Below are 25,448 nucleotides of genomic sequence, written 5' to 3'. Positions count from 1 at the left end.
GAAAAGCATTTTATGCAAATTCAGTAACACAAACAGAAGTAATGTCACAGACTTAAACAGGCCCTGGAGGAAGCCCCCAGGGAACGGAAGTCAGTCTGCTTTTCACAGATGGCTGCTAGTCAGTCTCTTTCACATCAGGTGCTAATACAAACTGATCCAATTTCCTCATTAAAAAACACTACTATGACTATTTACTAATCACCATGTAATGTGGTCAAGATGCAAGCCTAGCACACAGTAACATACCCTTAAAAATAAAAGTAGTAACAAAAATACTCAACAGAAAGTACAGCTAGCAAGCCATATGTTGAATTCCTGAAAAAAATAATTATATCCTCATCATCAAAATTCCCCTCCTATAAAATTTCAGACTGGGGTTGAGAGGAGATGAAGTATGCTCTGGGCCTCAGTCAAAAACCCTGGAAGACTGCCATTTTGAAGACAAAATTAGGAATAAAAGAGACACTCCAGTAATAAATGATAATTTCCAAATCTTTATCTTCCCCTCGCTACCCAAAACAGAAAAAGATACTCAAACTAATAACACATCTCTCAAAAAAAATGGAAAATGCATCTAAAAGCCATTTGGGAGTTCTTTACCAAATAACTTACTCATTCCCTATACAGAATATAAAATAGATAAACAAATCCCAATGTGGTAAATGCAATTCAGATTCTTATGGAGACCCCCCCTTCAATTCCACCCCAGCAGACTGAAAGAAGGAAATGCACTGCTCAGCTGTACAGGAAATTAGGGTCACAAAATAAGCAAATCCTCTACTGAAGCAACAAAAGCACTGCTCCCACAGAAACAAGTAATGATCATGACATCCAAATGAACCAAACCTTGAATCATCCTTAATGTACTTTAAAAAATTCAAAGCCTCAGGATCAGAAGAATTCAGAAGAACCTTTATGCATACACAAGTTCCCTTTAATTTTTCAGGAAGCCTACAAGTATGCTTAGTGTAATGTAGTTTATTTCAGAAGTATACAGATCTCACTACTGACCTGCTCTAGTTAAACAAGTAACTCATAAGCAGGCTCTCAACTTAGACTATTTTTTTGTTTTGTGATCTAGCTTCTGCAGATGGTGACATTTTGCAAGGGTTACTGGAAAACAGACAACAGCGGATTGTTTGAAATTAAATGCAGCCCTTACTTCAGGAAAGAATAAAATCAGAGCTTTGAAATGCTTAATCTCAAGGAAATACAGATGTTTGTGAGTACACAGATGTTTAAACAAACCCTTATTCACTGGTAGAACACGTCAAAGACACCAAAAGACGTATCTTACAGAACAAATGTGTTTTAACACAAATAATAAAAAAACAAACCAAAATACTTGAGCATGCTTCAGCTACATGTTTTTCTCTTCCCTGCTGCAGACTTTGACATCTAGTTTGAGTTTATTGTTTGGCTTTCACTATTAGCATTTGTAAGCCTCTTATACATCTGAAATATAATATATTAATAAAACTTCTCACACCAAAATGAAATAGACACTTTCCATTGTTAAATATGTAAATACAAAACACTTTTCTAGGCTAGGAAGAGAAATCCTTGAAATAGCACATTTCCAGGCTTATACAGAAACTTCTGATTAAGAAGACATTATCACATTTGACACAGGAAATGTTTTTTGGTATGAGAACTACAGAATACCAGATACAGTCATTGAGTGCTTTTTGACTATTCAAAAATACTGATCTGAAGAGATAAAATTCTGATGTAAGTATTCTTGAAATCTACCACAACAGGTAACCCAGAGTTGACAGAACTTTTATTTATCATTTTTCGTCTAAGTACAGAGTACATTCTACACTAGTGGGAGCAGACTTGCAACTTTAGCAGTGACATTAAAATAAATTTAAGTATTGACACTGTTTTACTGCAGTCATGCTTTTATGAATTTAATCATATTTAAAACCTGAACATAACCAATACAAAAATTAAGGAAATTGAGTTGAAATGAGGATGTAGAGAGCCTCAGACAATGCTGAGAGCTGTGAAATACACCACGTGGAAAAGAAGCATGTAACATCAGAGGCTAGTGCAAGTGAGAGAAGAAAGGAAAAATAAAGGATACAGTTTAAAAATCCAAATTTACGTAATGCTCTTAAAGGCACCAAAGCATTTTAGAACAATTTGGAGCGCAAGAAGAGTTGTTTGTCTTGGTTTGGGTGTTTTTGTTTCTCTTACAACTCACATGAATCAAGGGAAGTTTATTCTCTATTCTTATAATCGGGACATCAGGAAGAATACAGGGATGCCATACTTGTGTATCTACTGAAAAATGTATCAACAAGCTATGGCTAAGTGAAAAAGCAATGCTGAGGACAATAATGAATTAGGAACAGCTCATCATTTCAGGTCCTGATGCACAATTGTTTCAGGACCTGAAATGATGAGCTGTTCCTAATTCTTGTAAATTCCATAATTAAAGATCAGCTCTTTAAAAATCCCTCAAGAACCAGAACTTAGACTGGCATGACAGTGGTGACCTGCACTCACCTTTACAGTAATCTGCGGGATCCTCCTGCTCCTCATCGTCGGAGCCCAGAATCTCCTCCTCGGGCTCAGGCGGGGCGGGCTCCGGCAGGGGCGGCGGCGGGGGCGGCGGCGGAGGCGGCGGTGCAGAGGGAGCTTTCTGCTGAGGCTCTGGCCTGCAAATGGCACAGAGAGCACACTTAGCAAAGAGCCACCGCACTGGGGTGCCCGGCCCTCCAGGGGCGATGAAAAACCAGAGCAGCGCCTCGCGTTCTCACGGTCACCTGTCACATCCCCTTGGGGACACTGGGGAGGCACGCACAGAGAGGAGCCTGGCCAAACCAAGAGCGGGTCTCACGGCAAAGAGCTTGCAAAAGACTCATAAAGTGCAGAATCAGATACAGACGAGCTTTTGAAATTCCCGACAAGCAAATGAGACCTTAGACCCATCAACAAACAATCTTCTAAAGAAACTGACCCGAACCTCAATGCACTTCTCATCTGTAGCTGCTGCCAACACTATGGAAAGCTGTATCAGATACAAAATACTGAAAGCATCTACTAGAAAGTAAGAGGAAAAAAACCTCTTCTTCCTAGGTAGTGTACGATGCTCATCCCAGGGTGTATCATATGCTTAAATTTGCACTAATTAATTAAAAAAAAAAAACCAAAACAATATCACCAAAATTTGACACCACTAGGCAAGATTTTTTTTTTTGTCTAGCAGCTCCTATTTTTTAAAAAAAACAACCAAAATGAAATATATTTTATATCCTGTTCCAAAGAAAGATGTACTTGCTTACTACAAATTACTCACATTTCAAAACTGAGGATTTTCCACAGACTTAAGTCCAGGGTTGAAATGATATGACCTCTCTGTCATATAATTAGGAAAGCCTTCCCCAAACAGCTTGATGCTGTTACTTTTTCTATTCATACCTCTTGCAAATAAAAAGTATATATTTTCCAAATGCATTTGCAAAGTAACTTAAGCATCTGTGCCATCAAAAGCTGCTGTAACTTACATCTACTTCAAATCAACCACATCTTAAAAACACCATATTAACAGTATTTTGTAATAAAAAACCATAATATCCGTAATTGGTTGATATTTCAGCACCTAGAATTAAGATCCGAATACTTCATCATGAGTAAAAACTGAACTTATGTTTATCCCACTTCTAAGTCATCTTCCTCATAATTCCTTTTCCTTTTAACACACTGCAATTGTTCAGGACAGACAGAGAAACCATTTGGTGTCAAAGAGAACATGGCTGGTCAGAAATGCCACTGCACAGCAGCTGCTACTACGCCTTTGCTTAAAAGGACATCACTGCAAGCTGCATTGCATACTAAATTTATCTGCCTGCTACCCCCTTCAGATAAAAAAATTCTTCAGACAATAAATGGTCAGATTTAAAAAGGGGTATTTTGAACTAATTTATCAATGATTTAAGTTATTATGAGAAGTCTCATGAAGTAAATGAATTTACATCAGTACCACATGCAACTAGGCAGAAGAGAAAGCAGGAATCCATTTGTAGGATGAAAAATAAAAATATCTGCAGGTGTTCCTACTTAAAATTATGTTGGTTGTTTGCTTCTCTCTTTCATTTCTGGCTCCCAACAGATGTCTTTATCTGGTACACTGAGAGGAAAGTAAACTGCAAATGGAAGGTTCAGGACATTCTCTGTCCAGCGAATCCTACTCCAAAACAGATGACTGACCCTCCTGGTTTCATGAACCAGCCTGGTTTCATGGTGTTAGCAAGCTCCCAGTGACAGTGGCAGCTCCTACACCTGATCTGAAGCTTAAACCCAACAAGCCATCACAAAAGGACCCACATTACAAACCCTGAAACTTCATCTGCTGGGCACAGGACCATTTTGGATACACAAATCGAGAACTAGGAACACCTAAAAATAAAAAACTAATGGTTGGACTTGATGGGCCTAAAAGTATTTTCCAGCCTAAGTGACTATACAAGCAATAAGAAGAATGCACAGTGAAACAGCCTGTACTTCATCCATGTATCTGAAAGCAGGGTGCAGGAACACAGGCACATCCATCAGTGCCTGGACTCCCTATTTTGGACAGTGCCATCGTCTTACTTTGTACTGACCACATGTCCATGTTACTATTCTGGTCACATGAAATGGTACAACTATAGACAAGTCCAGGGTAGGGTAGGCAAATGCAGTGTTGGTGTAAGTTCAAAAATTCATTGAAGTAAGTTAAGAAAACAGGGCTCTTCTGAGTCCTTCTCAAGCTACTGCATTTGATTTTGGTTTGAAAGGGGTTATTTTTCCTGTCTTCAATCCCAGTTGATTTTTATATACAGAAGTGTTTTCTTACTGTCATTTGTGGACACCAAGAAGGAAGGAAAGATATTACTGTATTTTGTTCCAGAGACATTTGTGATTTTTATCTGCAAATAACAAAACACTGCTTTAAACTGAGGAAGATCTTGGGTTTATTCATTTAGCTTTGCTTGCATCTTCTGGAGCAATCACATATTAGTACAGAAAGATGAGGGAAGGAAAGAAACATACTGAGTTACATCAGTCTGACTGCTAATTCTGCGTTTCTGGCAATTTTTTCCTCTAGTTTAGAATTCTTAGCAAGAGATTCCTATCGCTCTTTGGTTTTTTCACTTTTACTTTTCCAGGATATATGTAAAGATCAAGTCTTCAACACTTCACTTGATGGCTTAAATTCTGCCTACAGGTTGAGTAACTCATCCTGGCATTCCCAATGCAATTGGCTCTTCTGCCAATTCATAGTTTCACAGTGTTAGGAAGGACATCAATGAGAGAACACCAGTTTTGCTATTTCTGAATGGCCTTTTATTGAATTGCAAAGATAAGCTATGATGAATGCTTCAACATTTTCATTTGCAATTTAGGGCATGAATATACAGTTTATTCAGCTTAGATCTCACTTTTTCCAGTAGAGTCTTGTTAAATGGAAATTATTTTTTCTTTTGAGTAGACTTTAAAATATTGTTGGCATTAAAAAATCCAACCATTTAGAAACCTGTGAGTCACAAACACAATCTCCGTTTCCTTTTCAGAGATATAATCGTCAAACACTATTACAACATAAAAAGCTATTCAACAACCATTATTTCAAGTTATTAGATTTTCTTATTCCTAAAATGCTATGTAATGATATGCATTAGGTAACACATCCATGCAGAGATAAATATTAAACTTGTTTTTCTTTCTTCTGAAGTAATCACTTGGTACTCTGTGGTCTACCACTATTAGACTGTTCATCACCATCCAAGCATAAACACTTAATTAGCACAAGAAGATGACACACCATTTCTAGACTCTCAGTATTTTGTCAGCATATATGCAGAGAATTGACCATCTCCACAGGCTACAACGACAAACCTTATAATTGTATTGAAAGAAACACTAAAAACAATTAGCAAACACTAGCCAGCATTTTTTGTCTTTTATTTACTGCCTTTTCCATGGGCAAAAATAAATTTACAGCAAATTCCAATCAAAATACAATTAAATCCTATTTTTAAACTGCTCTTAGAGGGAATACTTAGTAAAACACAAAAGAAAAGCTGAAGTATTTCTCCTCTACAGTGAACTTGGAGCAAAATGCGTCAAAACCCTGCATGGAATCTTACAAAAAATCAACTGCCCACTGTTATGAAACATAACATTTCTGACAATTTAATTTTACTGTTCTCTCACATGGACATGTTGCTCCATGCTCCCACTGGGTAACAGACAACAGTAAAAGCAATCTCCTTAACAGTCAAACCTTAAAATGCTGAGAATATTATATTATGAGAAATCCAGAAAATTCCATTTATTTTTTTGTTGTTGTTGATATTGTGGGGTCATTTGCTATTCTTCTGTTCTAGAAAAGGTAAAACAAGAGCAGTGAGAGTGATTAAAATTACAAAATGCCTTCCATATGGGAAGCATCTGAACATACCAGAACTCTCCAGCCAAGAAAACAAGACAGCAGAGTGCTACAAAATCTAGAGAGATACAAAGAAGGCAAATAGGCAATGGCTGTCCATTGCCTCATCCCACACACTGAGCCAAGTTGATGGAAAACTCAAAAAAAGGAAAAAAAAAAAAAAGATTTATGCAATATGATGGTAAAAACTAAGGTGAACTTTTTTCCCTTAGGTATCATGGATACAAGAAGTTTTTTAAGTTCAAATAGGGCTCAAAAAATTTATGGAAGAAAAACTGACTAATGACTAACCCAGGACTTCCTTTGACTCCGAAGCCCAGCAGCCTGGAATGTGGAACAGCATTCAGCACACCAGGGCACAACCCTGCACTCCTGCCCAGGAGCTGCTGGCTCTGCTCCAGGCCAGAGGGAATGTAGGAGCACTTGGGTCTGTCCCCATGCAGTCACTCCATCTTCAGACATTCCTTTCTTTTCCTCAACTAATGAATGATTTCCATTACTAAAAACCAAAAGAGACTTCAGGCTTCTTAATCTGAAACCCTCACAGACAAAAAAATATGTTTCATTATGAAGTAATGGATAGGAATCTCTTGCAGGCAAGAGTTCTACAGAAGAAGACTACCCAAGGAAAACCTCCTGTTCCCATGGGGAACAGGCATACAACAGCAGGAATCTCTATGAACACTGTACTGCACTCCTGGTGACTACTTTTAGGTAAGCAAAGCTTTACCTTAGAGTGGCTAAAACCTGCACCTGATTCTCCTACCTTTAGGAAAGCATTGTTTCAGAAGGAAATCAGACTGTGTCAAATGAAAAAAACTCGGGAGAAAGAAATTTGTCAGATTAAGAACTACCTCAATCTGAGGGAAAAACAAAACTCCCCTTTAAGATTTTCAGATGAACACAACCAAAGACATTTTTTGCTAACAGAAAATGCAATTAAAATTAGGTCAAATGACTTCTTCATATATCGACTAAAATATGGAATAAACTATATTCTAGTTTATATGAACCTTTTGCCATGTCCACAGAGGTTCTACCGGGAATTTCAATCTGGAGTGGTAAAAAAGAGGAAGCAAGGGAGAGGGTGAGCATCAGAATTACACTGTAAGCCTCCTAAGAGAGAAGCTTTACAAAATCTACTACTGAGTGTGGGTCCATCTCTCCAGCTCCTAAAAGCAAAAGCTTTTATGCTCCTGGGCAAGGCTCTCAAGGCTCTGTAGAGTTAAAAGTCTGAATCTCTACACAGAAATTTCTTACAGCTGTTATTAATTGCTGAAAGTCTCAGCTATTTGGATCTCTTTCTCGTTTGTACAAATGGTGTCTGCTTTATGAGCTGAATTCTTGCCTGCTCTTTTTTCTCAAATGCAAATTTAGCTTAATTAGACAGGTGCCTTCTAACACTGAGCTCTTTGAACCGGAGGCAGCCCTAAATGGAGGCTTTCTAAATAAATTCACACACATAAAACAAACAACAAAAAACATAAGATCAAAAGAACTCTGAAGGTATCACTCAAGGAACAAAATTATGTTCCATGTTTCAAGTAAGACTTTAAGTGGATTATAATTCAGAATATTTTAAAATTGTAATAGCAATGATAAATTATTTGTAATTTAATCATTCTTTTTAATTACGCCAGAGGTCATCTTACTGTTTTCAGAAACAAAGTCTACAAATCCTGAAGAAAACAGGGCATAAGGAGATGTGTTTTTAACTAACTCCAAGAAATTGTTGATGTGAACTTCCAGGGACAGCTTTGCTGCACGTGAAAAGCACTATTTGTGTTCTTACTGTAGTACAAAACCGTACTATAATCTCCAATTCTAGAAAATTTATGCATAAAAACAGAGAGCACTGGTATGTCACAAGCATGAAGCAGTTTCTACATCTGGTCATTATCAAACAAAATTATAATTCCTCCTGGGACTGTTAACATTCCTTCCAAAGATACCATCCTACCATCAAACATTAATAGAAGCACCAGTAAAAATCCCTCCCAGAGAGAACAGGCTGAGACATGGTAGCTTTTGTAACCTCTAACAGCAACACAGAATGAATTTTTCATTCCCATCTTGCTTACTAGTCTTTTGGAGGCCACCTTGGGCTTGAATGCACACTCAAAGTCCCAGTGAAATGCCAAGGAAGGCTGCCTTCTTCCATTCCAAACAACAGCTATTATAAACAAATGCCATTTCATGCAGTAAGTACTGCAGCTTTACCACGCCACCGCCCCAGCCCAGCATCACAGGAAGGGCACACGGCCAAGGGCACAGCTGAGGGGACCCAGTACCAACCTGCCATCACATCAAATCTCATCCAGGATGAAGCAGTCAAATCTGCTAAGTTTAGGAGGCAGCTCTTATGGCCCTTCTCTGATAAAGTTACACCATGTTCTCAGAAGTAACTGGTTTCAATCTCTGAAAGTCAGTCCCAAATGAAATTTTGTTCTCAAACAAATGTGAGTCTGTTAAAATGTTCTTAAGACAGAAAACCAGAAGCCAAATCTACCCAGAAAGCCTCCAGCTTAACTGGACTAAAAAACTAATATGTTTTCTTCCTCAAACACTGTTTTTCTCACAGAGTTGTATTTTCCAGACAAGTATCCATTACAGACTTGCAAAGGAAAAAAAGTCAAGAGTTAATTAAAAAACAAAGACCCACCTGGCAGCACAAAAAGAAAATATATAAATAGATAATCAGCAGCTTGTACCTTATCTGTATTTCTAGTCACCAGTAAAGTGTTGTAAAGGCTGAGAGTATGTTAAAATCATAGAATATTTTAAGTTGGAAGGGACCAACCAACCAGCATCATCAAATCCATCTCCTGGTCCTTCAGAGGACAGCTCCAGAAATCACACTGCGTGCCTGAAAGTTTTGTCCAAATGTTTCTTAACTCTGTCAGGCTTGGTGCTGTGACCAGTTCCCTGGGGTTCCAGTGCCCAGCAACTATCTGGGTGAAGAACTTTTTCCCAATATCAAACCTAAACCTCCTTGGCTCACTTCATGCCATTTCTTCAAGCCTGTAACTGATCACGTGAGTGAAGAAATCAGTAACACCTTCTGCAGAAGAGCTGACTGTCAGATCCAGCTTCACAGACAGACATCAGGCACTGGGCAACCTGAGACCTGAAGAGTCACACCTACCATCAGGGGTGTCTGGGTGGAGATCCTGGTCACAGCTGATGCAGTGACTCCAGCAGCTACCGGGGAATGAGTTCCAAGGCATGACCAGACCAACCCTGAGCAAGTGTTCACGTCTGAGGCTGGGGATGAGGGTGCCTCTTCGTGCTCTTCTTCACCAACTACTGAATCTGTCCACTGCCTCTGTCAGCAGCTCCCAGATGTCAAGGTCTGGTGCCTGGTTCCTGAGTTGCAGGTACTTGAATTTTTACACTCTGACAGTGGAAGAGGGTCTGTGGAGAGGAGCCTTTCCATGCCCTATTTGCCTGCTGTGGCTGCCTGCACTCACTAGGGGCTATACTTCATAGTCATGGGGGTGATTACACTGTGTTTCAATCTCCCACCACTGCTCTGGCAACACCCAAGTCTCATCAGGTGGTCCCACAAGAGCTTTTGGCTAAAAAAATAAGAAATTCCAAAGAGCCAAAGTGGAGAAACAGGGCTGTCATAAATCCATGTATTACGTACTGTTCAATGGAGAATACAGTTTCTTATATATACATCCCAACACATCAAAGTAAAACCTCCACCTGAAGTACATCAGATACGGAATATCACTCCAATGCAATGATAAAAAATGTGTTAAAAAATAAGCTAGTCTCCTAAACCACACATGAAGCTTCAACTTCTGCAAATCCTCTTGCAACAAGAATCCCTTCTCACGCTGCAAAGCTTCTTGCTCTCAGTGCAGCAACCTCCATTTCTGACCAATAAAACAACCTGACAGAGAGCACTAGCAGATGGTGACAGCAATGGCCACTATTTTGACTTCTTTCTCCCCTCACCATGAACGCATGATGGATTACTTTTAACAGAATGACTCATGAGTGTATAAATGGAAATTAATTTTTTACTTTCATTCTGGCATGTTATGCTGTAGTATTTTAATTTCTGCCTTTCTCTCTGGCATGTTAAATTATAGTGTCTCTAGTCTTTCTATTAATAAGATATAATCAGGAAACATGCTGTTGCTGCTTCAGTATCCTACAGTTGCCACTAGCAACAAATTTACATGTTTTGAAGGAGAGGGGTAAGAATCGCCCTCAGCTCCCCAACAGCCCTGACCCTGGTGAAGTTAGCAGATTGAACTTGATTTGGCACCAAAACAACTTAAGTGACTGACCATTTGAGGTTAAATATGGACTGAATATGAATTCATAACTAAATTACAAAATACAGGATTATGTCTTTATTACAAGACAATAACTCCTTCAAAGAAGTATATATTCATTTATTCATTAGTAACAACATGAACACAACAGAAGACAAATGAAGCAAAATGAGCTAAGTAAACCAACAAATGCAGTATTTCACACCCCTTTTTACCCATTTAACAGCTTAGTAAAAAGGATTTCATAGGAATAGTGAAATTGTAACCCTTCACTTAATATCAAATTCAGTTGAGCAGCAGAGTACCTCTCGCCTTTGGTTGGTTGGTTTTTTCTTGACCCCTAAAGCACCCTGGTAAAATGTAATCCTGACTTCATGTGATCATCTCAGTGCAAAAATGCATTTTTTCATGTCCATATTTACTTAATGTTTAGAAGACCCATTCATCCCATTAAGGGCAAATGCATCATGCTCTGGATTATGTCCGGGAACTCAATTCTTCAGGCAATGACAAAAGGGTAAGCAGACAGGCATTTTGCATTGGACAAACACCGAGGGACTTAACTGGCAGGTGAAAAAAACAGAGCCTGAAGGAACAAGATTGCATGACTAAGCCAGCAATTAGAAGAACCTCTCTGTCTGCTGCAAATACAAATATTTGCTGCAGAGATAAATCTCGAATGCTCCGCTTGGAATTCTATTGATACCAGACTTCTCATTAACCTTGCTTTCAAGAAGCCGGAACAAGCATTTTACATGAACTCTTTACAGTAACACAACTCCTTTTCACTAACAGATTTTCTTTCTAAATAAAGAACTGCACTCAATCCTTCAAAAAACACACAACTCCTCTCCCAAACTTCCAAATCCCAGTAGCATTTCCTCTCTAAAACAAGAGTTTTAATAAATCTCTTCACAATTCCTACTAGCATTTATGGAAGTACCCAGCTTTCATTGCAGGGTCCTTAAAACTGATAGAAGCAGCTAAACAAGCAACTTGAAACATTTTAACTATTAGACATAAGTTGCAACGATGTCTATAATGCAAAAACTTTTTGCTAGTGTTCAAGTCAATTATATTCTTCCATTTTGGGTATATGTGGTCATAAGTACAATATATGAAATGTCTGCTTTGAGTTTATGTCTTTATATCACTCATTCCTGTTAATTTAAGCACTTATTTTCCTAAAAGAAATAAGTAAAAGCAGCAAAAAGATTGCAGAGTCCAGCTGCAGTCAAAAGCAAGCAAACTGAAAACTCACAGATGTTTTTCACAAAAATTCATTATTACCCAAGTACAGATAAATAACAAGCAGCTGGTTTTGGCTTCATGACCATTTACTAAAGCTTTCTGTCTTCTTGTCTTCATAGAGGCAGTAGCAGTTACTACTCTTCAAACACATTAAAATACTTCTTATTTGGATAACTTTGATAAACTGATCTTTAAGAAAGCAGTTACTTAAGCTCCTTGGCTTAAAAAGTTTCCTTTTTTACGTGCCTAGATCTCTGATTTTTTTTGAAGTTTACTTTTCATACTTCTTAATGCAAAACTGAAGTTGATCTCTCGCCCAACAACCTCAAAGAACATGACATATTTTATTTATTTAATGCAGATGTTCTTTCCAAAAGCCACTGCATTCAGTGTGCTCCCCATCACACTCCCTCAACGAAGAGGTTGTCATTCTCACTCTCTAAGACTCCTCCATGTGTCCTTTGTCGTTCCAGATGTTTCCAGGGAAATGCCCTTCCATCCCTTATTGTCATCAACCATTTGTCCTGGGGGCTGTAGAGGCAATTTTGGAGCTTTCCATTATCTTTAAAGCTTGCAAGTGAAGGATGTCTCATTCTACTGGATCTTCAATAAGCAAGCAGCCATTTCAGTACAGTTAGCAAAGTCATCCCAGTATTACAGAGCAGTGTCCAGCTGGCTTGAATGAGGCAGTTTTGCATACTAAATACTGTGACAATTCCTGTTGAGATTTTCAGAATCTATTTTGTGTCAGCAAGTCTGAGAAAAAGGGTTATCAGACCATCTGACTCATCCCAGCCTTGGCATGCTTCACCTCACAGCATGGATGCTGGATGACTCACTTATTGGAATATTCCTATTTCCAACAGCAAGAGAGTCTCATCCATGGTGGAAAAGCACTCAAGGAATCCCAGCTGTCGTGATATCCCAGATGAACTGTCTCCCTTGTAGAGAAGATGTAAGTATTCAAGAGGCACCTGTCTCCAAGAGTGGGATCTTGCCATATCCTGTGTCTCACTACCAGAACGCTGTGACTGAAGCTTCCTCTACCAGGGCAGTAAACTCTACAGCTTAGGAAAGCAATCTCACCTTGTCAAGGTAAATTCTGGACCCAGTTTACAACAGGACAGCAACTATTATTTCCATGAGGCTACAGCCTCCAGTTCAATTCTTTTCCAGGGATAACCTTATCTCAGGGTTTGTCATAGAAGGACAATGGTGTCTGCTGCACCTGATCCCACACAGAGCTCTGAAAAACTGAACAACCTTCCTATTCCACATCTCCAAAGTCAAACGTCCAGGATAATTTGCATGGCCCAATAAAGATCAGAAACACTGTGGTGCTGAGTTCTAATGGCAGTAAAGAACAGTGATAGCATGACTTCAAACCCCTAACATTTTAGAAGCAGAAACTGAGGTCCAAGGAACGTGGCAAGCTTACTGCTGCTGAAAATGTAAAGGTGTTATGGTGGTGACAAAGCTTCTGATCTGACTGGTGCTAAAACTATGACACATTACATATGTTTGTGATGTGCCAATGCCATGACTTTCACTGAGACAGTGTCAAAGGCAGCTGAAGTCTTCTCTGCCACTGGCTCAGTAACAAGCCTCAGAGAACTCTTCAAGCTATGCAGACTCTCAGTAATAATGAATGGTAAAGAGCTGAAGAAAACTCTGAGTTGAACCACTGTGTTCCAGGAGATGAGGCTAAGAACTGGAAACACAGAAGGATCATCTCCCCTTATGTACCTATGGTTACTGCAGAGGCAAAGTTGGTTTCCTCCTCCTGAACCAAGATGTGTATACGCAGTCAGTGCCACTGTGCACACAGGCTATCACTGAGAGTTTTGATTTGCTAAACCTCTGAAAACATGATAGCTGAAGCACAGGCTGATTGCAGGATGGGATGGAGATATTCCACTATAAAATGAGACATCCTTAAATCATCAGCATGACAAGGCAGCCAAGCCTTGGACAGCTGTAAAATGCCTTTGAGCTAATCCTGATTGATAGTGTGGGTGCCAGACATGGGAAAAGGCTAATATTCCTCCATGAACATTTTATCTACTTGGATTTCTACAAGAGTTCCAGCTAGGGTAAATCAGTTCCCTTTAGACATTTGATGAATTGTTGCTAGGCAACATCAGACACAGACTAACTGTATAGTGCCAGGGTTGGGAAAGAAAGATGATGATTCATAGGGATGAACAGAGCCCTTCACACTTCTAAAGAATACTGCTTCCAGTTTGGTTAATCTTCTCAGAAGGTTTGACTTCTCAGAACATCCCACTTCACTGAGGTGGAGCAAGTACTTTGCATGTAGGAGGAATACAGAAATGCAAAGAGATCATAGAATCATTGGGGTCAGAAAAGACCTTTAAGGTCATCAAATCCAACCATTAACCCATCACTGTCAAGTACACCACTAATTCATGTCCCTAAGTGGCACATTTACACCTATTTTAACACCTCCAGGGTTAGTGACTCAGCTACCCACTAAACACATACTGATATTTCGATGCAAATGTATCAGTTATAACTGTGTATATATTTAACAGCAGCTTTCTATAATATTAGATAAAATGAACAATTATTTTTCTATTGCAAACAGCAAACAGTAAGTTTCAATTTCAACTGTTAGACATATCTACCTATCCAACAAATTTATAAAAATTGCTTAATGTTTTTGTGCCTTGAAATACATTTCCTGTCTAAAAATGTAGGTCTGCATCTCTTCCCTTGCATAAAAATACCAACCACAGCACAGCATCAGCCTTTCTCCCAGTGCCACCGTGTTGCCATGGAAACTGGACCCGATTTCTACTGCCAACATAGGTTCCATGTAAGCAGGAAATGAGCTTAAGTAATATTTATATAATATGCAACAGAGAACATATTTACAACATCTAGATTTCATTGGAGGCCTCTAGACTGGCTGAAGCAGCTTTAAGTATTCTCAGGTTGTTTCTATCAGACACTTTGATTCAAAGTATATTTTTATTACTAGCCTCAAAAGCATTGCATAGGAAATGCACACATATGTGGAATTCAGTTTATTTCTTTCTCCTTGTTTTCACTCAAAAGACATACAAGCTCCACACTTCGTAAGTAAATAAAATAATGTGTTAAAAAAAACTAGAAGGTAATTTATTCCTAGAAGAGCCTTACTCTCAAAAAGGCACAATAGGAGACTATGAAGGCTATTTCTTATAACATAATCTAAAACAAAGGAAAGCCAACCTAACCTCCAGTATATCCCATAGCATGTCTTTCTTCTCTTGCCCTCCTACCCCTTAAAAAAATTTCCTATACAAATATTGCTGTAAAAACATTGCCCCACAATTCGGGGGGGGGGGGGGGGGGGGGTTGGCGTTGGCTTTTTGCTCTGAATACAAGCTGTGTATGCCCACAGTCATAGAAGGGACCTCTGGAGATCATCTGGTCCAACATCCCTGCCACTCCAGCCAAACCACCTAGAGTCAGCTGTCCAGAACCACCTCCAGACGGCTTACTTGGAATATCTCCAAGGATGGAGATTCTACCCCGTCTCTCATGGGCAACCAACCCATGATGGTGCTCAGCTTTCAGCACCAGGCATGAGATCAAGAGACACAACTTCTAAACAGCAAACAACCCACTGAATGATGGCCAAAATACATTTTCAATAAAAAAAAAAATTTGTTAGGCAGCTTACTGTTAAATGGCATAACACAAAATACCTTTCAAGCATACTTAAACGGGTGGTAAAGAGACTTTCACATAGAAGAAAAAAACTAAGTCTGATTTCCCTCAACTCTCTTAGATTCTCTCAGAACACTTTTTCAAAGGTAACATGTTTTGAAAAGAACTACTGGTCTTAAGCAATTTTTTTTTTTTGGTCTGGAAGAATTTCAAACTAGAAATATTAGAGTGGTCAACAGAGGCAACAGGAATTCTTTATGTGCAGACAACGTGAGGAAGACTCAAAAGCTGACTCAAATCCTTGATCTGCACAATCAGAAATGTAATTTTTACTTCAAGTAGCTAGTTCTTGCCTATATTATAAAGCCAATACCCAAAATCTATTCCTAGAGTCAAGTCTTACCCTCTTTCTCAGCTATACAGCCTTGCTTCCAAACAAAATGCTTTAAAGTTGCAAACATTAACTGGAATGAATTATCTTGAGGGCAGAAATCCCATAAAAGTGAGAAGATGCAGGAACTTGAGCACAATGATATGAGAAAGGCCATTCTAGGTCAGTTCAGTGATCCACACAGACCAATAACCTATATTTAGAAAAACAGCTCCATGCAGATGTCAGAGGAAAAGTGTAAGAGCAAACTAAGCACACAGGGCTCCTTCCTCCTGTAAGCAGGTTTCCAGAAAATGGCAGCTCAGAGGCCACCAGATGGGATTCCTGTGTATTTAGTAACTCCCACCTGATGTTTACTCCATAAATCTATCCAGTTCCCCTCTGAGCAAATGGAAACTTCTAACATCCATCTCGTATGGCACAGCATGAAATTCCAGAGCATACTTACACCTCTTCCAAAAGATCATCACCTCCTGTTTGTTCTGTATCTGCCATCTCAGAGCTTCCACTGATACCCTCTGAATCTGTCCTGAAAGCCTGCAAACATTCATTCTGCAGTCACCTTCTTCCTGGCACACAATTTCAGAGACATCTACTGTACACCCTCTGCCATCTGTTTGTCAGCCTTGAAGATTCCTACTCAATTTTGTCTTTTCTCACAGGAAAGCTGCTCTACAATTCAAGATCCTACCCTTCACTCTTCCCTGACCCCTGTCATGCTGCACTCTTTGTACACAATATTCCACAGGCAATGCGTGGAGGGAGAATATTTTGGTATAATGACATTTTCTACCATGCTGTCTCCTCCTTAATTTCTAACCATGTATTTGCCTCTTTTTATCACAACTGAACACGAAGCTGATGCTTTTATGAAGCATCTATTTAAACAGCAGTTCACTAAATAATGATTCTTATACCTTGGGATCCTTTATTTTACATGAAGTTACGATTATTTTTCAGCGGGCGTTGCTTCGACATTTGTTAGGCTGAATTTCACTTGCCATTTTGACATCCAAAAGGCTGGTATTGAGTATAGTGAATTGGGCCTGATGTAGCTTCTTTGACCAAGATCCAACAATATGGAAGGGAAGAAATGCACATACTTCCATCACATAATATAATCAAACTAAGTTTCTTTGTGTCTTTGGGAAAACAAGGATTTGATTGGTTTTTTATTTGTTTCTAACATCCTAGGTCTATGACTAGCTCATATAACTGTGACTCCCCAGAACTGTCTATTTATTTCATAATGAGAGTGTGATTACGGTATGAGTTATTAGATCTTTAATTAGAAGTAGATTAATCAGTAGCTCTAAAAGGAAATGACATTTCCTTTTAAAATATCATTTTACATTAAAATAATTATGTATCTCATGAATTTTAAATAAATAAGATTCTAGAACTGTAAAAAGACCTGAAACTAAAGATATTTACCAGAGCCATATACAAAGACTCCTGCTCTGCTTTAGTTAACACTGGACAGTCCCACAAAACATATGCTTTGCTAAATAATGCAGAGAAGACATATTCTTAAAAGTAATTTTATATTTGAATCAAATATACTACTCAGGTACTCTTAAAAGAAACAGATATTATAATATAACCTGGAATTTCAAAATAGTTATCTCTAAACTTGAATTTCTATGGATGTGATGAAATAATTGTCATTGACAGGAAGAAAGTACCAACATGAAATGCCTGGTAGTACAGACTAAATTAGAAAATAATTGTGTTCATAATTGCAATTCTGAAGCCATATGACAGGCAGATAAATTTACCTACCTAATTTAGAAAGGTGAGGAGACTAGAAACTACAACTCAGAAACCTAGATCAGTGTTGTAGCCTCAATTGTCCACAACAACAGCAGAAAAAAGGGCAAATTTACACACTAGGTAACTGGCAAAAAACATTTAATTTCAAATGAATGAGTGCTATACTAGTAAATGAATAAACTTCATTAAAAAAATTTTCCTTATTAAGGGGAGATTGTAACAATTGAGAGATAGGGTTGCTTAAATTCCAGTGATAACTGTTTACATTCCCAGAATATGAACAGAATGAACCAAACATGTCACAAAATTAAGTTTTGATCAGAAAAACTATACTTCTCTGAAAACAGCTGCACTAAAAATATCCTAGTGACAATGGGCAAAGATAATTGAGAACAATTTTAAAATCAATAGTTTGGGTTTTATTCTTAGCTATTTGCAGAAGTCAAAAATCAGTGTAGGCCAGACAGCTCCAAGCTTAGAGCAGATTTTTGGCTTAGCAATCTAGAGAAGATAGCAGTTTCTTCATTCAATTTATAAATTAGTAGAAGTCTTCCATGTGCTTGTAGTAAGGCAATATATTGAAAATTTTATTAAGTTTCGCAGTGCAGTATGTTTTCATTTCACTTCATTATTACAACCGCAAAGAAATCTCGACTTTATAATGCTATTTATTATTTTTCAGGTGATTGGAATATATCCAAATAAAGATCCTACAAAATTGCAGCAAGCTGCAACTTAATCCAATAACATAAAAAAGTAATTTTCCCTTCAGCTATTTCTGTACAGACTGCTATTCTCAGAGATGCCTGTTATTTACCTATGTCTGTCATTAAATAAAAAAGTAAAAAATCTTTATGAATCACTACGATCTATAAAAATGAATAATAAACCAATTCTAGTTTGAAAGCAGCTGCTCTTCATGCAAATGAGAACTCCAGTACCAGAGTGATCTTTGTTCACAGTGTGAGCATTCAGCAGCATCTTCCACAAAAGGTGTACTTTCCACTGCACATGAACAATGTATGTTTGTCACTGCTGTGAGGAATTTCAGGATCAACTGGGCAAAAGGGTAAGATCACTGTAATAAAAACAACTAAATGAATAGGAATGAATCCTTAAATGAAAATTGCTTTTTAAATATAAAATACTAGTTTGCACTTTAAATTCATGATAAATCTCAGGAAGTTTGCTGACTTTCTTTAAATTTTTTTTTCCTGTCAGATCCCTCTGGAAAAAGTGCAACACTACCTTAAGTGCTAACACACAAACACATGTATTTGAAATAGTTTCAAAATGTATTGCTTAATAATCAATGCCCAGAAGTAAAACTGTTATAATGAAGTGGGTTTTAAGACCTATGGATATCTGGTGTTTGGTTTTGTTTTTTTTTTAATCCATAGAATAAAATACCAATGTAAGCTAGGACAAAGGTGAAGGAATACTTCCCTGCTGATCTGATCTTCAAGGCTTTGCTCACTGCAGCCTCTCCACACGGAGCCTGCAGCTGACCCAGCCCAGCAAGAGCAGAAAACAGTCATAAGATATAAACAGGAAGATACATTCATTTATTTCCTGCAAATTTTCTGACTCTGCTAAATGTTTAGATCAATTAAAGGAAAACAGACATCAGAAATGTGACAGCTCATGTTTTCTTGCCTGGTTTTGAACTGTGACTGGAAGTGCAGGTACCACAGCCTCCCTAAAAAAAAGGCTTTTGGCTCAAGAGTAGAGATCCCAGCAGGAGGAGTGTGGAGGTACAAAGATTTTACTTCAGTTGTGAAGCAAAAAAACCCTACATTGTTTTGCCCCTTCAGCCTCTGCTCCATTTATTTGAGGCATTTATCTCTGGTAATTGTATTTATTATTCAGTTAAGTGGTACATTACACTCACAAAAGTAAACCACAATCTTCCTCACAAAACGTCAGGAGTAGACAAAAATTAAGCACTGCCTCTCTCCTTTTGAAAAGTATAGGCTGGTTAAGGGCCTATGAAAAACTTATTTGCAAAACAGGCTCCTTGAAACCCACAACCCTATGTGTTCTATTTTGCAACAAAATTTTCTTCAGGTTGAGAGAATTCTCAGGTGCCAGGAACAATGTAAGCAAAACTGCTGTTACAGTTTGAAAAATATAGGGCCATAATTCGCACTACAATCAATGTGCAGTGAAAAACGTATGCAGAATTCACAGTGAAATAAACAGTATTATTTGCTCCTACAAAACAAATCTATGATTTCAGGGCATACAGATACTGGGATGAGGACCTTAGGAATCATAATGTGAGACTTTATTCCAGATGTCCTCTAAGAAACAGAAAATTATCTGAAAACAGGTTTGAGGGAAATGCAAAGTTTTCAATTTTCTTTAGATTACCTATTAATTGTAAACTTATACCTGGCCTAGGACAGATTTTCTTTTAAAACTCAAAAGCAGCAGTCAGTCTGCATGTCTCTACAGGAATGGTTCTTTAGGAAAAGGCAGAAATCTTGGAAAACATAACTTGTTTGTTGCAGTGTCACTTCCCATGCTCTACTTACTGGTAGATTTGGGTTGTTTTTTTTTTATTCTTTAGAGAAGATAAGAAGCAGGATGCATGCACTCCTAGTGCTACATGTGACCACACCTCAGAGGGAGCTCAAACTGCAGCACTCTCCTACTGATATATGCACTGGAAACTGAGTTAATCACCTGAAAGGCACCTGCAGACTGCCCTGCCTCCATTCCCAGTGCTGGAGAAGCCAGGACAGAAACAAGTGAATCAGTAGCACTTTTTTTTTGTTAGTTTGTTTTTTTAATAAAGCCTTTTTTTTTTTTTAAATAAAGCAGAGAATATTGGTGTGGCAACATGCATGAAATGAGTTGCTAAACTTTGTTTTCCTCAGCTTCTAACAGTACTGCAAGGCTAACTAACCGAGCATATGATTCAGTGCCTAAAAAAAGGCTTATGGATATTGGTTGAAGAGAAATCCCTACAATGGTGGCAATACTCTAGACATTCTGGTTTTTTAACTTAAATTACCAATGTCTTTGAAAGACACTGGAAGAAATTCACTAGGGGGAAGTAATTTGCTGCTGGAAAAGATCAATTCTAAAAATGAACAGACTGCCTAAACTGCTAAAACTCTTGTTAAAACCCCCAGATTTCCAAGCAATCTACCTGAAAACCACAGGTATTTGAAACAGGGTAGTTTTATTTAGCCTATGGCCAATAATAAAATCACAGTTCTTCTGTCTGCTTCCTTCTTCTACCTGAGACGGAATAACAATTAGGAACTATGCCCAAATGACCCACAGTAACTTGTTCCATTTAAAACTTCACAGAATTTTTTTAAACTGTAAAATTGCATGAGCTTCAATAACACTAGTAAATTCATTTTCTACAAGCTAAAAATTACTGTAAATCAAATAAAAGGGCATGTAATGATTGTATCTTTAAGTATGCTGCTGCAATAGTGACTACAAAGACTGGACAAACTCCTCTGCAAGAAGTTAAATGCTTAAGCTCAAAATTATAATGTGGCTATGAACAATGTGTTCTTCTATATTTTTCCTCTAAATCAAAAAAATAAAAAACTAAATCAAAAATAGCAAGTAACTTAAAAATGTATTTTCTTAGAAATACACTCTTGCAGGTCCCATTTTTACAGCTCAATAACCAGTTCAAACCAAAGGAGGCCATGCTTTGCAGAACCAGCCACCTAAAATAAACATGCAAAAAGGACAGGAAAGTTCAGAAATTACTGTTGCAAGAGTGTATGAATAGAACAGCAAGTGAGAGTTTTGGAAGCCTGCTTTCCAAACAGCAGAATCTGCCCTCAATTCTCCCAGGATAGAGCCTGTAGTTAAATCAAAACATGTCTGAATACAGGGTCTAATCCACTCTGAAGCTTATAGATGTGGGCACACTCTTCTGCCATAATAGGACATAATTCAAAAAGACTTTAACTCATAACACTAACAGCTTTTAACCTGTTATCTGTTTTACTCCTTACTCCTGATCTACAGTAATTTGGAAACACTGCAAATAATTATATAACTTTTAAAGGACAAGAATCCTGAATGGTAGGATAAAGAAACATTTCATGAAAACTTTAAAAGGACAGTCAAACATCAGAATGCAAAATAAAGTCACTCAGCATTTTTTTATCACTCAGCCTTCACCTGCAAGTGCACCACAGTGGTGCTGAAACTGTAAAGGTCTAAAGATAAAAATAGCAACAATCTTTTATTAAACAGTTCTTGATACTGGGAATGATAATCACACTAGTATTCAGGCTCAGAGTTGTTTAACCAGACTGACAGTGAGTTGATTCTTGTTAGAGCTGAGGGAAAAATCCCTAAGCCCAAAGATATGTTCACTTTCTCTAAGTAATTTAATTTAATAAAAGCAAAAGGTATTCTGTACTTTCAACAGTTTGCACTGCAAAGTTATTTCAGGAAAACACTCTCTTGCCTGTATCTGTCTCCAGAAGATGGACAAAGGATTTATGCATAGTGGCAACAATGATCCTTCTGCACAGAGACAACACAGAAGTCTTCAGATAAAGGCTCACAGATCTGACTTCACTTCTCCAAGAGACACCTTTCAGCACTTCCTCAGCCTCAGCTGCTCCAGAACAACACCTCCAAGTTCACTGCAGGAAGACCTCTCCAGCAGGCTGCTGCCAGCCCCTGGGGCTCAGCTCCACATCCTGCTGCCCAGCGCATGCACCGGCTTTCCGCAGGGCGAGACCTCCACAGCCCTCTCTCTCCCACACTGGGTCCCAGAAATTTGGGAAGAGTATGGTAGGTGTGAGTAGTGCCTGAGCAGGTCCACACTGAAGAGCACAGCCAGCTGCAGGCACAGGTCCCCAGGCACAGCCTGCCTGGGGTGCACTCTGAAGGCACAGGGAAGGGATGCTCATGGAGAGCCCAAGAGGTCTTGTCACTACACCTCTACCCACACAGTCAGGTTAGACCACTGCAGACAAGAGCAACCTTATCAGCATAACCAGGGAGCTTTAGCAGGAAAGTGGAGATGCCACCTTCAAACATAAAAGCTGAGTGCTTTTGAAGGACCTACAGCTCATATTATAGATTCTTTGCCCTCTCAAATTATGGTATGAGGGGAGAGAACTTGCTGTAGTAGAGAATAACATTAAGGCATCCAATTCAGACTCTCATTTTATACTTTAAAAATGTTCTTCTAAGAAACAGGATCATTGCATTTCCTGGAGATGGATACAATTACTGAATGTATACTTAGATCAAAACAAAGCCTGGAGTTTAAGTAACTTGCCAAAATATTACAACCTCTCCAAAATCAAAGGAGTTCTTTTTAAGCAAAACCGAGTATCACTGGCAGGGACTGACAGTCAATAGGCTGATTAAGAGAGGAGGTTCTTTGTAACCACACTGTCAAACAGTCTGTGTAAAAAACAGGATAAAGATAACCTTGAATATTGTCAGAAAGAGTCTAGCAAAATAGAACAAATTAACTGTGTTATTATGAGGATTTTTTTGTCCCTTCTTTCAGAATGAAAGAAACTGCAGACCAGAGTCACACAACTTTTACAATACCCTAAATCCAAAGACAAACCACTTGCCTTCAAAGTTGCAAATGGGTCTGGCTGAGTACAATCTTACTCTTCAGTACTGCTCGTGAACTGTCGTCCAGATTAAAAAAAAAAAAAAATTAAAAATCTGGACAAGTGGGTGTAATATTCAGGCAGCATGTGCTACACGTACACAGTGGTGAAAGGGAACTCAGCTGTCAATAAGGCACTATTAACATCTATAAAAAACTTTACAACTAAGCTTATAAAAATGGCTTTTCCTATTGCTACAAAAAAAGCAGTGGTATAACATTTTTATACAAAGGCTATTTTCAGCATTCTAAAGCATTGCTAAAGCTCTGGACAAACAATGCATCATTGAAAATGGCTTGTAGCTTTCAGTAAATAAATTAGTGTGTGGGTGCAACCAAAAACTGTATGGCAGTACTATGGCAAACAGAGACTGAAGTTACTTGCAAGACTGTAGTCACATTTCTGTGAGAGAGATTGAAACTAAGCTGGGAAATCAAAACAGAGATCTGAAACACACACAAGTGACAAGATGAATGTGATGTCAGCTACCATATGCAAGAATCATAGAACGGAATTTGTACACCAGTTATGAAAACAGGAAAGCTATAGCTGAATCTACTAGATTTAAAATGGACCCCATTCATCTGTAGGAACAGACTATAAGGTAGTTTGAAATTTCTCAACTGTAACAGAAGCAAAAGCTTCAATTAAAACCAAAAGAAAACTTCTAAATTTTTAAAATTCTTAATTTTTAAGCCACTTAAAATCAGGATTGCAACATAAAGCCAGTAAGCCCTGAGGTTAATTCAGTAAATTAGAAAGACAACAGAATAGAAACTTTCCAAGAATTAGTACTCATCTCGCAACAGAAAAATTCTGGCTTTGGTTCTCTTAAAGCTGAACTCCAAAACACTGTCATGACTTCATTAATTCTGTATGTAGTCCCAGCCCTTCTACTTCTATAAAATACATGTAAAATGCATACCACACATATATAAAGTAACCTCAAAACCAGGTAAGTGCTGAAAAGGTTTTTCCAGTTTTGTGTGAAACCCATGACCCTCCATCAATCTCACATATACTGCAGTTACATTGCTATTGTAATCAAAAATTATGTTGCACCTACTTAAGAGCTTTTTACTTAAAAACACACACATGCCCCCTAAAAGAGAACGACTTCAGAATACAGAAAGTTGTAGGATTACATACCTCCCTTCTGCAAGCTCCTTATGAAGCTCGAAAACCTGTACATTCTCCTTTTGGAATTTAAATATTTTCCTTGCTGGTTCTTACTTTCAACATAAAACCACCATCTATGTTAAAAGATTCTGTAGGTGGTTAAAATTATGTGATATGACTTTAGAGATGATTAACCTAAGATTTAACATGAGATGTGAAGTTTTGTTCTGTTTTGTCCTTTCCACCTCAGTCTGCCTTGATAAGGATTCAACAACTCTGCCACTTTAATTAAAACAGTGAGAACAAGTAATGCACATCTGACTCATGCAAAACAGAGAATATTCCAGACTAGAAATTTTATTTAAAAAACGTAGAGAGCTGGATGAGTTCAAAAACATTTCTGAGAATAGGAAGGGAACATTTCAGAAGACCTTCCTAACTTCTGTATTCATTTCAAAAATGAGGTACAAGTTCATTTCTTCTTTATTCTGTACATGGCATGTCCAAGTGAACAATCATTATACAGAGAATAGTTATTGCCTTTAGTGTAGCACCTGAAATGGCTTCAACAACTTACTGTTCACCATTTGAAAACAGTCTTCACAACGAAGGACTAATACAGAAATATCTTCTAGAAAAAGAACACCAAGCTTGTGATTTTTACTATCTACTACTGATCACTTCCAAACCCACACATATGAACTTTTTCTTATCTACAGACATGAGACTGTAATCAGGGATCTACATTGACCACGGTCTTGAAAAATATATCATGAATTTGCAACTCTCAATACTCTGTGTACTGAGATATCAATCGCTCTGCATATGTGATTTAAACTATCTTCTATAATTTCAACATAAAACAGCACAACTGT

At 38.1% G+C, this 25,448-nt stretch overlaps 1 protein-coding gene across 3 annotated transcripts in view; it reads right to left on the bottom strand.

Moving 5' to 3' along the window:
* SRPK2 (SRSF protein kinase 2) overlaps positions 1-25,448 on the bottom strand; it is a 128,421-nt gene that overhangs the window by 38,326 nt on the left and 64,647 nt on the right. For all 3 annotated transcript variants that reach the window (XM_059847382.1, XM_059847384.1, XM_059847383.1), the window contains exon 3: positions 2,515-2,666. In XM_059847382.1, coding sequence (XP_059703365.1) covers positions 2,515-2,666 — 152 coding nt within the window. The remainder of the gene's footprint in view (positions 1-2,514; positions 2,667-25,448) is intronic.

The sequence above is a fragment of the Haemorhous mexicanus genome, chromosome 5 (genome assembly GCF_027477595.1).
Source record: "Haemorhous mexicanus isolate bHaeMex1 chromosome 5, bHaeMex1.pri, whole genome shotgun sequence".
Taxonomy (NCBI): Eukaryota; Metazoa; Chordata; class Aves; order Passeriformes; family Fringillidae; genus Haemorhous; species Haemorhous mexicanus.
The sequence above is the reverse complement of the archived record's forward strand: the minus strand, read 5'-3'. Positions and strand labels throughout refer to the sequence as shown.